We start from the raw sequence: 17,367 nt of genomic DNA on the forward strand, positions 1-17,367 counted from the left end.
CCATACACTGGTCCCAACTGTGAGATATCATGTGAGAATTGTAAAGGAACATGCAAGGCCGGATGCGAAGAAGGCTGTAATCGCGGATTTTATGGTCACTGGTGTGAAAAGGCGTGCAGTGAAAACTGCCGCGCTGGTCCTGGCGCATGTGACAGAAAAGCTTCAAAGAACTGTAGTCCCGAATGTGACAACATGACAGGATTCTGTAGTCATGGCTGTAATGGCGGGTGGTATGGAGCTAACTGCTCAACTCAATGAAACCCAAGGTGTGTAAATATGTCCTGCACTGATTCAGGGGCGTGTGTAGCTGGCTGTGCAGCAGGATATGCTGGTTCAGACTGTTCATGCTTTGAAAACTGCATCGAGCATATTTGTTTCTCTGAGAACGGAACCTGTGCTACAGGGTGTGGCAATGGTTATAACGGTGCATTTTGTACCTGTGAGATTTGTATTGATGGGATTTGTGACCAGGAGTTTGGAACCTGCACCAAAGGTTGCAACATTACTGATCAAAGATGCAAGTCTACCTGTTCAGCTGAATGTCCTATAGATACCTGCGTCAAGGAAAATACATGTGGTAAGACCTATTTTTTGGATTTTATGGTTATTGGTGTGAAAAGGTGTGCAGTAAAAACTGTCGCGCTGGCCCTCACGCAACTTTTGTCCCAACAATTGCCTCCTCGAATGTGACAACTATTCAGGAGATCGTATCCACGGTTGTAATGTCTGATGGTATTGTACTAATTGCTCATCTCAATGTAACTCGAAGTGTGTAAATATTTCCTGCACTGATCCAGGGGCTTGTGTAGATGATTGTACACCAGGTTATGCTGGGTCGGACTGTTCATGCTTTGAAAACTGCATTGATCACGAATGTCACTCTGAGAACTACCTGTGGGATATGCATTGGCAGTAATAAAGATCATTATATGTTATACATTCATGTCAATAGTTTAGAAAAACGACACCCAAACATCCTTAAAAAGATGTTGACAAAACACTGACCATCTGAAACCTGACAATTATGGGCATTCCCCGTGAAGGTATTAAAACAGATGCATCAATGGAATAGAATAATACATCAACCAATTTATAAGATAACTCATTTGTGTGTGAATATGATATTCTGTTGATGTAATTGATGACCAATATCCTTCTTCGTAGAAAGCGATCGCTCGTCACGCCGAAGACCAGGGTTCGATTCCCAACATTGGTACAATGTGTGAAGCCCGTTTGTGGTGTCCCCCGCCGTGATATTGCTGGAATATTGCTAAAAGCGGCGTAAAACCATACTCACTCACTCACTCACTCACTCGTAGAAAGGTTATCAGCTGTCTCCAGATGAATGATGATTAGACTTTGTTCAATGTCACACTTGTATGGTTTGGATTTATAACAATAAGTTTGGAGATTAGGTTAGAATGGGTCACAGGTGTTGATTTATGGGTTTTCCTTAAACCCTCTCTAATGTTCCAACATGACCCAATCTAATTTACCCCGAGATGTAGGAACGGAGAATACAAATATATGATAAACATTTGGTCATCCACTTTACTTGATCACAGATAATTGATTTACGCATCCTATTTGAACATCTGTCCTTTTGTACAGTGTGTCATAAGTTCAAGGTTTTAGGTATTGCACCTATTGATATAGAGGCCCTGCATGTAAACTATTTTACTGTGCCACTATTCTGGTGTTTATAAGCGGCATATACGTATACGTACACATTAACAATATAATTAAACTTGATAACATTATTGTTTCCACAGAGCCTACCTCGCAGAGCCTTCCACTGATTATTATCGGAGCATCATCAGCATGTTGCCTGGTTGGCATCATGGTAGCTGTATGCATTGGATGCTACGAACGCACCAAAAGGTTTATATTCAAGTGTTTTATGTAAACAATGAACACGGCAGATTAAGAATGCTTTCTGTTATATTTAACATATATGCTCTCATCTGAGCACTGTGACGTATCCTATTTTACATATATGCTAAGGACCAACAATTTGATATTCTGATTATTATTTCTTTCAACAGTCTGAAGCATAATAATCTTTTTTCAAGCCTTTCCAGGGACAATTTCCTTCTTTCGATAAAATCCCCACACTCCATGCCCCACACCTCCCTGAATACGGATATAATATTCCTATGTCCTATTACCAATGACGATAAACAAATACATTATTTCTCTTACAGGCAAAAAACAGATGACAAAGAAGAGGAATATCCAGCGGGACAACCGGAAGCACCCCATTACGAGCTGATGGATATTGATCCTGATAAGAACGAAACAGGCCCTGTGATAGTTTTCCTTTAGTGTAGGGTCACGCCCCATAATCTCCCACCACACAACACAGCACAGCACAACACAACACAACAAACCACAGAACAGCACAGCACATGATATAATATAGTCAAAGAATACCACATAGTTATTTTTAGAATATATTTTATAACTTGCTTGAATCTATGATAACACATAACTTTAAATATAGTTCAGAATTCTTATCATTCTTAATTTCTACGGTATAATAAGCATGCTTACCCGTCTTATGCAGTAATGCCTTAAGCATTATATGTTATACTTTCATATCAATAGTTTGCAAAACCTAAACCCAAGCTGTCTGTCTTTGTGACAAATGTTGACTAAACACTTGCCAGGTAAAACATTCCCCATGAAGAAATCAAAACAGTTACATCGATGGAAAACATTACCTAATTCTCACGAGTCTACAGAGCATAAAGGATATTATTTAGGAGATAAACCTACTGTGTTTTGAAATTTGATTGAGTCCCGCTGTAGAGTAGATACAACTTACACGAAGCATTGCCAGGTAAAACATTCCCCATGAAGAAATCAAAACAGTTACATCGATGGAAAACATTATCTAATCCTCACGAATCTACAGAGCATAAAGGATATTATTTAGGAGATAACCTACTGTGTTTTGAAATTTGATTGAGTCCCGCTGTAGAGTAGATACAAGTTACACGAAGCATTGCCAGGTAAAACATTCCCCATGAAGAAATCAAAACAGTTACATCGATGGAAAACATTATCTAATCCTCACGAATCTACAGAGCATAAAGGATATTATTTAGGAGATAAACCTACTCTGTTTTGAAATTTGATTGAGTCCCACTGTAGAGTAGATACAAGTTACACGAATCAGGATGACAACCCCGATCTATGATGTGGTTGAACATTAACTTGTAGATTTACTTGGAATGAGCCTGATGGTGCACCGTTATTGCCAATGGAACTGGAGAATGACTGAACAGCCGCTTTTTTCGGCTGCGGATGAGCCGGCTATTTTGACAGGGGCGATCTGATTTGACCTGTCAATTTCAAGATTTCACAGTATTCGACGCCAGTGTGTGAAATAAATGTGACAGTTGTTGCCAAAAAACAGTGGTTTGTGTATGATTTGCTTAATTATGCTTGTTCAGAAATGAATTTCATCAAGTTTGATAAGTTGTTATGATCAAGGGCCCGTGCTATGACTCCAGTGATGTTGGGACATTGTTTTCGTGGCCTTTCAAAGGGAGGAGTGTATTCTGATGGACTTTCAAATCCCTTCCTGCCAAATCCTAACGTTGGTGGTTGACGGACATCGCAATGATTGTCGATTACAAAACAGTTTGTAAACAACATGTTGTCTTGAATAAGGTTTTTTACAACACTTTTTATATTGTTATATTGTACTTTCATTGTCAATGAGGAAATTGCCTGTTCTGGGTCTATTCATCGAACATGTCCCTAACAGTTTCATAAACATTATCATTTGTATGCAAAATATATGCTTTCGTTAAGCCTTATTATCTCATCATGGAAGCAGGGTTACTGCCTAGAACATCACATCATCAATAAAAACATCCGATATCAAACTACCGTATTTCCTCTATCAGACGCTAGGCCGTCTATTAATGTCGGTGTGTATCTGAGACCTGTCTTGCATTGGCGACCCGGCGTGTACTAGAGGTAGTGCTTAATGCTTTAAGTTCCTATGGGTAATCGAACGGCAGCCATTATTTATGAATCAACTTGTAGGTATTCGAAGTGTTCATATGCACGTTTTTTTGTGCATGAAAAGGCTTAATATATTTCAAATGGGCTTCCGTAGCAAAAAAAATCACCAGCAGGTGACCCCAGGTCACTGACTTAGCATAGGTTATAGTCATCGGGGTCGAGAGAAAATTACAAGTGAGTGAGTGATTGAGTTTGGTTTATACCCGTGATCATAGGTTTCTGGCGTAGCCAAGGGACGCAACTCTGGACAGGGTCATCTGTGCCACCGAGTGAGTGAGTAAGTTTGGTTTATTGACGCTTTGAACAATATTCCAGTTATACGTCGTGTCAGCTTAATGTGGGAGGAAAGCCTTATGTTATGCAGGTCTTAGACGGTACCCAATCTGGTGAGCATGGGTATGGTTCTGCCAAGAAACATACTAATGGTGTGGTGCACGTCACTGCTTGGTGCAAAGTAATAGTCATTGATATCAAGAAAAACTGGAGGTTATAATGTAATGTAATGCGTTGCGTTGCGTTGCGTTGTGTTGCGTTGCGGTGAGGTGAGGTGAGGTGAGGTGAGGTGAGGTGTGGTGAGGTGAAGGAAGACAACACAATAGAAGGTAGACACAATTTTATTAATAACAACTTCTTTAATACTGTAAACAGCGACGTTTCGGTATAAATCATTATACCGTTGTTAACTTGACCTGATAAGTACATAAAGAATGTATATCAATATAATGGCCTTAGCACGATACCGCTTGAATCATAAAAGACAGGAAACGTTGATTAGACAGAGCAAAGGCTGCCACGATAAAGTGATTTGTCATGTACTGAATAAAAGTTGAGATCAGTCTAATGTAATTGTTTCTCCGTGTGCATTGCCTGCGCCCTTCACTACAATATCTTATGCTTGTAGTATTAGGTGACTAACGGGATCGGGTAATCACGATTGCGTGGATCGATGCTGATGATATCACTGAATTGTCTGGTCCAGAACGCCGACACATAGCTTGAATATTGCTGAGTGCGGCGTTAATCAATAAACAAACAAAACCGAATCCTTTGTGACTGATGAACAGATCATCTAAATGGGATCTGTGGTTTTGTGAACAACCTTTTGGCTAACATAAGGTTGTGACTACGGTACAGAGAATGCGTAAAACAGTTGGATTGACTGGAATACGCATTAACCACTGCTAACTGTCTTCACCAGGCTTGGGTAGATGAACAGATATTATGTGCAATGGCTGGCCACAGATCAAGGGCTGTGCCTAACTACAAATTACAAAATCTCAGAAGAAAGACCAGGTCGACCGAGAAGGTCAATGATGTTCGCGGTGACTGAACGACCGAACTTTGTGATCAATGTCAAACTGCAGTCAACGAAAATGTTTTTTAGATCCGAGGTAGAATAGGTCTTCAGCAACCCATGAGTGCCATAAAAAGCGACTGTGCTTGTCGTAAGAGCTGGAATATTACTGAGCGCGACGTTAACAACAAACAAACCAAACAAAACCATACCGCAAGACGTAAAAAGATGGTACTTGTGTGTACTTGTACCGTGTCTGGCGCTCGGCATTAAGGGGCTAAAACAAGGACTGGTCTGCTCGGAGTCAGTATACTGTGTCTGAGTGGGGTATTCATGTTAAACTGCGGCATGGTATCTCAGTGAGCTAGCACTATAAATCAGCATCAGTCCGGACTAGTAGAAGCAGCCACACAAACATACACACGTGCATGCACGTCGCTATATAAGTGCAATAATCTTTAACGCGGCGTTAAACCCCATGCTTGCCATAAAAGGCGACTTACGGGATCGGGTGGTCAGGTTCGCTGACTTGGTTAATGCATGTCATAGTATCCCAATTGCGTGGATCAATGCTCATGTTGTGAATCATGTTGTGAATCACTGGATTGTCACAAACACACACACACACGTGCATGCACGTCGCTATATAAGTGCAATAATCTTGGACGCGGCAGTAAACCCAATTTCACCTTCACCTCGGCTCGGAGTCACTATACTGTGTCTGAGTGGGGGATTTCACCCACCACCTTATAATAGTTGAAATGAAATAGAAATTCAAATTGACTAACAAAGGAAACATTTAGCTGAGGTAAGTGTATTCGGCGTCACGACAGTCATCTCTTGTTTGCAAACACCAGTTAGTTGATTGTGCGTTCAACTCCAAGCATTGCTGCAGGCTGCTATTGAACTGTAGGGACCTGTTTTGGGCAGCGATAGCATATACAGAGTTTCGCGAACGGGCTATCCCTGTTAGGAGCTTGAAATGGACCTTTTCAGAAATGTCGTTCTGACCATTGACAACAGGAGCAATGTGCAATCTTAGCGTTCCTTTATTGGTGACTGAGTGAAGTTGTTTGAGCCCCGCTTTGAATGTTATTTCGAGTATATTTCATCGTACCAGCTTCATCGGTCCCGACTAGTACAAGCAGCCACACAAACACACACATGTGCATGCACCTTGTATATATAAGTGCAATAATCTTGGACGCGACGATAAACCCAATTTCACCTCACCTCACCTTGTCAGGAACTTGAAATGGACTTTTCAGAAATGTCGTTCTGACCAGTGGCAACAGGAGCAATGTGCAATCTTAGCGTTCCTTTATTGGTGAGTGAGTGAATTTGGTATAGCCCCTCTTTGAATAGAATAACGATTATTTTACTTCGTACCAGCTTCATGTAAGAGGAAAGCTTGAGGCGTTGCAGGTATAAGGCGTTTTTACTTTGTCGAATCCCACGAGCACAGGTAAGACAAATCAGGTCTACACAGCTAATTGCTTCTCCTAAGACAACAGTCCAAATTGTATTCCTGCCATTGTTGCCACAGGGATATGAGTGGATGTTGTACAGTGTATTGACAGGTTGCACAATGAGGGAAGAGGCTGTACACCATATTTGTGCCAGTGATGTCTTTTTCCAACTTTAAACTAAGATAATGTGTACAATTTATGTGAGCATAAATACATAAGTATACTCGTCCCAGTCAGATATGCCGTTTCTGGTGTAATAATAACTCGTAATACAGTCGTAATAGAAACGGTTTTCTAACGAGGCATCATGTGGTAGTCTTAATACATGGACATTTTCTGATTACGTAACTAATAGAGATAGAAAAATCACTAAGTACATATTGGCAACATGACTAAGAGATAACTCTTCTCATCAGACAGCACATGTTTTATTAATGAGCAGATTTGTTTCACACTTCCCCCTTATAGGGAAGTTGAAAGTTAACTGTCAATATGAAGTCTGATTCAGCGATTACAACTCGCACGAGTTAACACCCGGAGGCGATATCAATTGCTATAGCTTGATACACCAACATTGAAACTGTTCCTTTCGCATTACCAGTGAGTAGATTAAACATATACTTATTTCGAGTAATACAGTAATGTGTTTGTTGTGCTGATAGGTGGGCATATATTATTTTGCATTTTCAGACATATCATGACTTCTGTGGTGATCCTATGTTTTGCATCCGTTCTACTTTTCATACAAGGTAAGTTTGCAGATATTCATTGTGTCGTCCAGGATTATGCTTCGAAAGATAAAAGTTCTTGGTTTGGTGACTATTAAGGAGGCTAATTTATCATATTCTTCGCATATGTATTTCGACCCGTGAAGATCTGGGGTAGAATCGGTCTTCAGCAACCCATGCATGCCGTACAAGGTGACTATGCTTGTCTTATGAGGCGGCTAACAGGATCGGGTGGTGAGGCTCGCTGACTTGGTTGATACATGTCAGCGTATCCCAATTGGGTGGATCGATGCTCATGATGTCAATCACTGGATTGTCTGGACCCGACTCGAATGTTTACAGACCGCCGTCATATTGCTGGAATATTGCTGAGTGCGGCGTTTAACAACAAACAAGCAAGGAAAGCATATTTATTTCAACCTGGACATATTTTCAATTATTAACATGAAGGTTTCAAAAGTCCATACCACTCATGGATCCAATATTCTACTTTCAATAGTACCATGACTACTACTCAGTCGTCTGAAGCTGCACAATTTGCTCTCATAGCTTTGCCTATTTGGTTACCTCTGTCCGATCTAAGTGCTTATTCTTTCTTTTCAGCAAAACCCTGCAATTATAGGCAAAGCTGCTTAAGGTGTGACGACAGAGGTTACTGCTTATCAAGGTGTTACACTGGGTATTTCGGCAAGAGATGCACTTCTAAGTGCAGCAGTGGCTGCAGATATAAATTTTGTGAACAACTCACAGACAGTGGCACCGAGGCATGCACCCATGGCTGTATTTCAGGATTTTACGGTACAAGGTGCAACTTACCATGTGATGAGAATTGGAGACAGTGTACAGAATGCAAAGGAGGGTGTGTCGGTAAGTACTGCCAGCTGAATTCATCCTGTGTTTCTGGATGCGTGGACTCCTACTATGGCCTTGACTGCAAGAACTGTTCTGAACAATGTAAATCGTGCAATAGAAGCACGGGAATATGTGACCAGTGTCATTCGCCATACACTGGTCCCAACTGTGAGATATCATGTGAGAATTGTAAAGGAACATGCAAGGCCGGATGCGAAGAAGGCTGTAATCGCGGATTTTATGGTCACTGGTGTGAAAAGGTGTGCAGTGAAAACTGCCGCGCTGGTCCTGACGCATGTGACAGAAATGCTTCAAAGAACTGTAGTCCCGAATGTGACAACATGACAGGATTCTGTATTCACGGCTGTAATGGCGGGTGGTATGGAGCTAACTGCTCAACTCAATGTAACCCAAGGTGTGTAAATATGTCCTGCACTGATTCAGGGGCGTGTGTAGCTGGCTGTGCACCAGGATATGCTGGTTCAGACTGTTCATGCTTTGAAAACTGCATCGATCATATTTGTTTATTTGAGGACGGAACCTGTGCGAAAGGGTGTGCTAATGGTTATTACGGTGCATTTTGTAACACCACCTGTGAGATTTGTATTGATGGGATTTGTGACCGGGAGTCTGGAACCTGCACCAAAGGTTGCAACATTACTGATCAAAGATGCAAGTCTACCTGTTCAAGTGACTGTCCTATAGATACCTGCGTCAAGGAAATTACATGTGGTAAGACCTATTTATTTGAAATAATATTAAACAGTGTACCTATTATTATCCATTTTTCTTCCAAAATATAGATAATTTGCTGTGACAATTTACGTTGATATTTTCAAACAGATTGACGTGTGAGTTGAGTTGTGAAATGAAAAAACAAATTTATGGAGGATCTTTAATAGATCAAAATGTATACTACATGAATCAGATGGATAATTTTATTCATGTAACAAGCAAGCAAAAGTACATTTAAAAAACAACAACAGAGAACAAAGTTCGGAATGTAAAGAAGTAGGTTTATCGTCAACTGAGCATGTCTTATGTTGAGTTGAAAATATGCCCATGGGTTTGTCTTCAATACAATATTCAGAACCAATTCATTCCTGAAGATTCCTTATCCATTATTACCCCCTACATGTTGCAATCTATGACAGCTATGACATATCCATATGTCTCAGCATATGGAAATACAATGACGTCAAAGTCTATCTGAGGTGCGGGGGACACGGGTGGCCCAGTCGTCCAAGACGCCGCGATTTGCTTTGCAGAGTTGCGTCCCTTGGGCACGCCAGAAACCTATGATTGTGTGTTCGAATCCCGGTTCGCCCCGATTATGTTTCTAGGTTTGTCAGCACCACACCCGTGCTCGTAGGTTTCCCCGAAGTGTTTAACGTCTGAAACCTGCATCACTTCGGGCTTTCCTCTCACAATAAGCTGACACGCCGCGATATAACTGGAATAATGTTAAAAGCGGAGTTAAACCCAACTCACTCACTCACTATCTGAGATGCATACAGAGACGAGATTGGATCACAGACCTACAGTGTATAAACATAACCGTTATGTTCCCGAGAGCAATGCCCCCGTGCAGGCAATCGTCTCGTTACAAAACAATGCCGGTATGTAGAGGGGAAACTAGAGCTTCGGACTCATGTGCCTGCAATTGGTAGATGTCGGAGTTGAAAAATACACTTCAGCACTTGAAAGATTGATATCGTGCTCTGTCCTCGTGGCTACTTCCATACCATAGTATTTAATGATATTTAAAAAAATGTCACATAAATTCAGCTTTATTATTATTTTATCCTGCAGGTGGACCCCCGGCGGTTGATAGTAGGAACATCATAATAATACTGTTGACAGTGCTGTGTCTTGGAGGAGTCCTGTTTGCTAGCTGCGTGTGTCTTCGAAAGTATTCGTCTACATGCAGGTGAGTACTTATTAGTTCCACAGGTATATGATTCAATTCTGAATTTTGCTACATGTACGCAAACTGGTTAAAATGGTATCGTGGCAATTTAGTTCAACGGATATGTATTCAAGCGTCTAAATAATAACAAAAACACAGGTGTTTAACAAATTTATATGTCAGCATTGATCTTCAGATATTGTCAGCTTAAATGAAACATTAAACAGCATTAAATAAAATATGCAAAAGAGTATTTATGAATTTTGCAAATCACAACTGTTAAATTTCCTCCTGACATAGTTTCGGGCTGCATTCTCCAGCTGCCTTTAGCGACAAAAAAATTTCGACTATGATGAATAAATGAATTTGATAAGAGGTGAGGTGAGGTGAAATGGGGTTTAACGTCGCGTCCAAGATTATTGCTCTTTTATAGCGACGTGCATGCGCGCGCGCGCGTGTGTGTGTGGCTGCTTGTACTAGTCCGGACTGATACCGATTTATAGTGCTAGCCCACTGAGATACCATGCCGCAGTTTAATATGAATACCTCACTCAGACACAGTATACTGACTCCGAGCCGACCAGTCCTTGTTTTAGAACCTTAATACCGAGCGCCAGACAGGGTAACAACAAGTTCCATCTTTTAACGTTTTTTTGGTATGACGCGACCAGGGATCGAACTCCGGACCTTCCGCTCTCCGGGCGGACGCCCTCTACCACTAGAAAATTTGATAAGAAACGTATGTGGTGAAAAATAGAGTTTTTTACTGTTACATTACCTTGAAAGTTGTAAATCATCTAACCTATTAAATCTTATAGAAGAATCCAAGGATTACGACAATCTTTGACTTATATATCACTAAGACTTAGCTATCACTGATCATGATTTTCTGTAGTTTGCAAATGCCGGGATGCTATTTCCATGTCGAGAATAATCTTCATTAGTTGTCAACAACTTCATGTGAGGAGCGAAGCATATGCATAATTTACAACGAACACGTGATGACTTTGCATTAAGTAAATATTTCCTTCTATTTGAATACTCATGAGTTCAGATCTGAAACGAATTTACGTCCGTGTCGCGTCTTCTTTTTTGTAGTTTGACCAGGGATACAGAAATGACAAGTTTCGTTTTCTAAACAACTCATCGATTGTTTAATATTTCTTCGTGAAAATGCTAAACTGACGCCATGGTCTATTTGAAATGTAGTTCTCTCTCACTTTTGGGGAAAAAACGTTGGATTGATCAAAATCCTTGATGCGTCGGAATTTTATTTATTTAGGATGGTCATTATAGAGACGGCAAACATTCTTATCTCTATAGACACGGAACTATATGTTGATCTATTTCTTAATAAAGGCGACAAAACACTTCCCATAGCAACAACCAATATCTGTTCAAAATAGAGTTGATCGTACGATTCCGAATGTATCTTGAGGATTTGAAGCACTATCAAATTGTAATAATACCAGGTGTTTGCATAAGGATGAGCGTATCCTGCCCCATGGGTGGCAACCGTCGTAAACACATACAGAGGCAAGTCAATTGTTCAACTGAAAAAAGGGAACATATTTTACAAGTCAAAATTGGGAATTGCATCGGACATATTTTCTGCAACTGATCCGTCAAATTTAATATGTCCTCCCTATGTCTACCATAAAACCTTTTCAAAGTTTTGCTGAGGTCTTGAATGTTGTAACCTTGATCCAACAACTATTGAGCATATGACGCTCTTTGAAATCTTCGTAGAAAGAGCATATCTGCTTGAATCTCAAAAGTTGTGAAATGCAGATACCAAAGTTTTGAGCTGCTGGAATATTGCTCGACATGAAAAGAATGTTGACAACTGGAAAGTTGAAGTCATCCCTCTTGTCATACATTTGTGGAGAGTTTATCTTGTTAAAAAATCCCACCGCATCAACTGTCAGTTGCAGGTATTGCCAAGGTCATGAACACCTTTGAGATAATTGTTAAAAGTAGTTGAATCTAATATTTTCTTCAATATGGTGCAAACATTACTGGCATCAGAGACATTATTTCACATTAACCTAGCCATTTCATATAGCATATTTTGTGAGAAGGCCAGATTCATAAAATAGAAAACCCTCACTTTTGTGGTTACACTTTCTCAAAACGTATGTATGCATGTAATTTTAAATTTAATAAATGCCTTTTCCGTGACGGGGCCTTCCTGTAAAGCGAGTTTAATCTTGATAAATCAAAGGTCAACGCAAGCGTTCAGGTTTATATAAAACATATCATTGGTATGTCTTTGTCAGTTTCTGAGGCGTGGTTACAACAACAGTTCAGAAGTTTCGGAGAAGAAAACGTTAATGAAAAGACGACAACACGCCTCGCCATTAGTTCCCTTGGACCCTTAGTCCATTATGTCATGTTTTAACTATATGTTGGTCCTCTGTATTTAAGGGGGCACGGGTGGCCCAGTCGTCTAAGGCGCCGCTATTCGCTGTGCAGAGTTGCGTCCCTTGGGCACGCCAGAAACCTATGATTGTGTGTTCGAATACCGGTTCGCCCCAATTATATTTCTAGGTTTGTCAGCACCACACCCGTGCTCGTAGGTTTCACCGAAGTGGTAAACGTCTGAGACCTGCATCACTTCGGGCTTTCCTCCCACATTAAGCTGACACGCCGTGATATAACTTGAATAATGTTAAAAGCGGCGTTAAACCCAACTCACTCACTCACTCCTCTGTATTTAACTGTTATTTACTTTGAATACCTTCTTTCACTTTAGGACAAATCAAGCAGACCACTACTTGGAGGCGTACCAGCCTGCACCCAACATGTACTGGGAAGTAAGAGATGCCGAGGTGGATCTAGAAAACCGGCCCCCTGATACCGAGGCGACTGGTCAACGAGTACGGGAAGTACAAGCTCATGAAACTGACCATGATTCGGCATCGGATGGTGCTTCTGAAGACAGTCTGTCCTACTCTCACCTAATGAGAAACATCCCTTTGGATGATGAAACAACTGTATATCATAAATATATACCTCCAGCAGAAGACACCACAACCAGGAATTAAACACCAGTTGACTACATTAGGCTTCACAATGCGTAAGGTTAGCTAACATTTTTAAGACGCTGCCGTAGTTGCTACAGTCTGTTTTCGCAATTTGGTATTTCAATAAAAGCGACAAAACTATTTACAAAACCGCACGATATTTCTGCTGAACGCCGAGTCCGTTGTCCGTTGTTAAGTTGATGGTGATGTCAGGTGTTCGCGAAAAGGTGAGCATATGGTGCCACCGGTGCGTCCGTTACAAACACATGCACTCGCAAGTCAACTGTTCACCTGAATAAACTTTCAATTCATATTTGTAATAATGTAATCGTATCAATCAGCGATAGTTGAAAGTTGAAGGTTAAAGTGATTTCTTTCACATTTTCAACCAATGTGATTGTGACAATGTAAACCTAAATTTCACATTGTCAAACATAACTTCAGTCGCCGGTTTCTTACACCTTTCCTCCTCTCATTTGCCACGACCCGTGAAGATCCGGGGTAGAATAGGTCTTCATCAACCTATGCTTGCCGTAAAAGGCGACTATATGCTTGTCGTAAAAGGGCGACTAACGGGATCGAGTGGTCAGGCTCGCTGACATGGATGATGCATGTCATCGTATCCAAATTTGCGTGGATCGATGCTGATGACGTCAATCACTGGATTGTCTGGTTACAGACCGGCGTCATATAGCTGGAATATTACTGAGTGCGGCATAAAACAACAAACAAACAAACAAACAAAACTGGACAAGTTAATGAGTACAATCTTACAACAACTTAGAATATTCTATTTCACCTCAAATAGGATTTCGACATTTGAGAGTGGAACGTTGCCAAGTGGCGAAATAATTTTTAAAAAGCGACAAATCCCTTTCCATATTTCTAAGAAATCTCTTCCGACTATATCATGAGCAAGTGTGCAATCAAATAATGATGATGCCTGGTGTTCGCAAAACGGTGAGGAATTCCTGCCCCACCGGCGGCATCCATCACAGACGTATACAAAGGCAACGGTTCTTTAAAACGTGTATGCAACACTTAAAAGATATCACAATACATGACAATACATTATAAAAAAGGGGCTATCGATCACTATCAACCACAGGCCACCATCCTAGGAACCAAGGGTTCTCACGGTCCATCCGCTACCTTCATGGTACTCAAGCATGATTTACACCATCCCTTTAGTCACTTGCCATACGTCCATGAAGTAAGTCCAAAGTGTATGTACTGCTGATAGGTGTTTAACTGCCCCCACTGTTTTGCAAAACGAATATATTTCTTAAACATTTTTTTATTATTTTTAAGAAAGCCGAATCTCTGCATTTGTATACACTTAAAACAGATCTTCTTTACTGTGAGGTGAAATTGGGATTAACGTCGCGTCTAAGATTATTGCGCTTATACAGCGACGTGTATGCATGTGTGTGCGTGTGTCTGCTTGTACTAGACCGGACTGATGCCGATTTATAGTGTTAGCCCACTGAGATACCATGCGCAGTTTAACATGGATACTCCATTCAGACACAGTATACTGACTCCGAGCCGACCAGTCTTTGTTTTAGTACCTTAATTCCGAGCGCCAGACAGGGTAACAACAAGTACCGTCTTTTGGTATGACGCGGTCGGGGATGGAACCCCGGACCTTCCGCTCTCCGGGCGGACGCTCTACCACTAGACTACGGAGGCGGTTCGTCTTAACTTCTTTCAACAAAATCAGCTGACAGTCGTGTCACTGGATTGTCTGGTTTGTCTACAGGCTGACGTCGCATGGCAGGAGTACTGCTGTGCTGCGTCAGACAATATATACTTACATTTTTTGCGATTTGTATGAATGGAGGGTAGTACGGGTAGGGCTGGACATGCTTACCCTTTGTGCGAACACCTGGTGTCATCACTGATTTGTAGGGAATATGTCTTCCTAGTGAAGACTGAGCACACAATTTCATTAATTATCCCCCCAACATATTCATGATCCCTAACGTATAGTATAGTTTGAATTTGGGCAAGTTGTTTTTTTAACAAAGGCACATAGAACAACAGGAAGTACAGTGACCCTTCTTCAAATCAACAGTTTCATTTAATAATTTACAAATGAATAGTGTCTATCTTTAAATACTCTTTATGTAAAACTGCGAGGATACATAATTATGTATATGTATTAAACAAAGGGACCCGTGAAGATTCGGGGGTAGAATAGGTCTTCAGCAACCCATACTTGCCCTAAAAGGCGACTATGCTTGTCGTAAAAGGCGACTAACGGGATCGGGTGGTCAGGCTCGCTGACTTGGTTGATGCATGTCATCGATCCCAATTGCGTGCTCATGATGTCAACCACTGGATTGTCTGGTCCAGACTCGATTATTCACAGACCGCCGTCATATAGCTGGAATATTGCTGAGAGCGGCGTTAAAAAAACAACAATAAAAAAACTATGCGTTTTAAGTGAATGTTCTGCTGCGTTTGATCATGAAGTTTCAGTCTTTATCATACAACCACGAATAGCCTGAAAACAAAAGGAGGAAGTAAAAGTCATAAAGCATATGAATAGAACGCTTGAACAACGCGTATTGATAAACAGCTTAAAACATGATATTGAACTTGATGACCACTTTTGTATAATACTGGTGCATACACAATCAGGAAACAGGTTTGTATATCTGATAGACGCTATTTCCATGTATGTGTCATGTATGATTCACATACACACGCATGATGGAGCGCCTGCTTGTAAGGAAGCTGATCTCTAATAATTGCAACCGTGGCTGAAACCGCAACGGGAAAATAAACGCTTCAAAAATGACCACAACAGAAGAACGTACAATGTATATTCCTTTTTTGCCTTTCTGCTTTAGTTTCTCTGGCCAGCTTACTCTCTATTGTGTATTTAGTTTTAAAGGTTTCTGTCAGGCATATCTAGTAGGCAGTCTTACATATATGTTTGAGGTGGTCACTTTGATCGTTTCCCTTAAAGTCGGAACATTGTCTATATTCGTGGAACTGGGTGTTTGTGTTTTGAGGATTTCATTATCCAGAATTACGTGACCTTAACTACACAGTTGGTCTATTATAATTATGATTATTATCATGCATTCAAAATAAAGATTGCTGTCATCTGAACCGACAAGAAGCTTCGTGTTGTGTGTGATCCAACAATATCTACCCCATATCCGCTACCATAACACCATAATGTTTGACATCAGTTGTGCATTTTACGACCGCTTCTTACAATAAGTGGTTGATATTGATGGTTATCTGATTCTTGCACAAAGGTTAGAGAATTCAGGGATCTTACGCTTCCAAATAGATACGTCCTCTACAAATGTTTAACATGACTGGTCAATTTAAAGAAAGGTTATCATAGTATTACGCGTATGCCTACTTTTGGTCATTACTGGCATATAGCAAGAATATACTGTTGAGTGCGGCATCAAACAACAAACAATATGGCGGAGGATCGCCCCCATGGCCTAGTTGATAGAGCGTCTTCCCGGAGAGCAGAAGGTCGGTGTTCGATCCCCGGTCGTATCATACCAAAAGATGGTGCGTATTGTAGCCCTGGTTGGCGCCCGGAATTACGAGGATAAAACATGAACTGGTCGGCTCGAAGTCAGTATACTGTGTCTGGGTTATCTCCCATTAGTTTCACGTTCCATTTGTCACATTCCTTTATATTCCCAGTTGTTACACAGCCTGGAAGGACAACACCTACTGAGTAATGGACCAGTCCTAATCGGAGTACATAGGATTACCACAGAGACCCAGGTATACATACAGATTGCCAAGCTGGAGTTTCAGCACAAATGTTATTGTGAAATGTTATGGTATGACTAAAAGACAACTAATCTGTATCCAATGTATGATTAATCTGTCTTACAACAATATGTATGAAACAATAAGATATTCTTTGATGAATTAATTGTTAATGCAATTATTTTATTTTACTAGAGTCAGGTCTGCACAGTTTTAGTCTAATTATTCAATTATCTCTCCTGGGTACATGGGGTTTATTTCAGTTGCTTGGTTCATAAGCATGGCGGGTTTAAGG

General features: G+C 40.8%; 2 protein-coding genes across 2 annotated transcripts; both read left to right on the forward strand.

The window, feature by feature from the left end:
• Positions 1–276: 276 nt before the first annotated feature.
• LOC125377506 (keratin-associated protein 5-1-like) lies at positions 277–2,709 on the forward strand. Its single transcript, XM_048391121.1, has 3 exons — positions 277–577; positions 1,773–1,881; positions 2,205–2,709. Exons 1-3 carry the CDS (start codon positions 277–279, stop codon positions 2,323–2,325), a joined length of 531 nt encoding a protein of 176 aa, XP_048247078.1. The 3' UTR covers positions 2,326–2,709.
• A 5,573-nt stretch (positions 2,710–8,282) lies between these two features.
• LOC125377579 (scavenger receptor class F member 1-like) lies at positions 8,283–13,440 on the forward strand. Its single transcript, XM_048391523.1, has 3 exons — positions 8,283–9,113; positions 10,194–10,311; positions 13,046–13,440. The coding sequence occupies exons 1-3, from the start codon at positions 8,723–8,725 to the stop codon at positions 13,335–13,337; spliced, it is 801 nt and encodes a 266-aa protein (XP_048247480.1). The 5' UTR covers positions 8,283–8,722; the 3' UTR covers positions 13,338–13,440.
• The last annotated feature ends 3,927 nt before the right edge of the window (positions 13,441–17,367 follow it).

The sequence above is a fragment of the Haliotis rufescens genome, unplaced genomic scaffold, assembly GCF_023055435.1.
Source record: "Haliotis rufescens isolate VD_foot unplaced genomic scaffold, xgHalRufe1.0.p SCAF_9, whole genome shotgun sequence".
Classification (NCBI taxonomy): Eukaryota; Metazoa; Mollusca; class Gastropoda; order Lepetellida; family Haliotidae; genus Haliotis; species Haliotis rufescens.

What these genes read in the sequence shown, in the direction of transcription:
- LOC125377506 (XM_048391121.1), top strand. Translation starts at nt 277, where the DNA reads ATGTCCTGCACTGATTCAGGGGCGTGTGTAGCTGGCTGTGCAGCAGGA. An exon ending in CGTCAAGGAAAATACATGTG is followed by an intron (nt 578 to 1,772) that starts GTAAGACCTATT and finishes TTGTTTCCACAG; the next exon opens with AGCCTACCTCGCAGAGCCTT. An exon ending in TGCTACGAACGCACCAAAAG is followed by an intron (nt 1,882 to 2,204) that starts GTTTATATTCAA and finishes TTTCTCTTACAG; the next exon opens with GCAAAAAACAGATGACAAAG.
- LOC125377579 (XM_048391523.1), top strand. Translation starts at nt 8,723, where the DNA reads ATGACAGGATTCTGTATTCACGGCTGTAATGGCGGGTGGTATGGAGCT. An exon ending in CGTCAAGGAAATTACATGTG is followed by an intron (nt 9,114 to 10,193) that starts GTAAGACCTATT and finishes TTTATCCTGCAG; the next exon opens with GTGGACCCCCGGCGGTTGAT. An exon ending in AAGTATTCGTCTACATGCAG is followed by an intron (nt 10,312 to 13,045) that starts GTGAGTACTTAT and finishes CTTTCACTTTAG; the next exon opens with GACAAATCAAGCAGACCACT.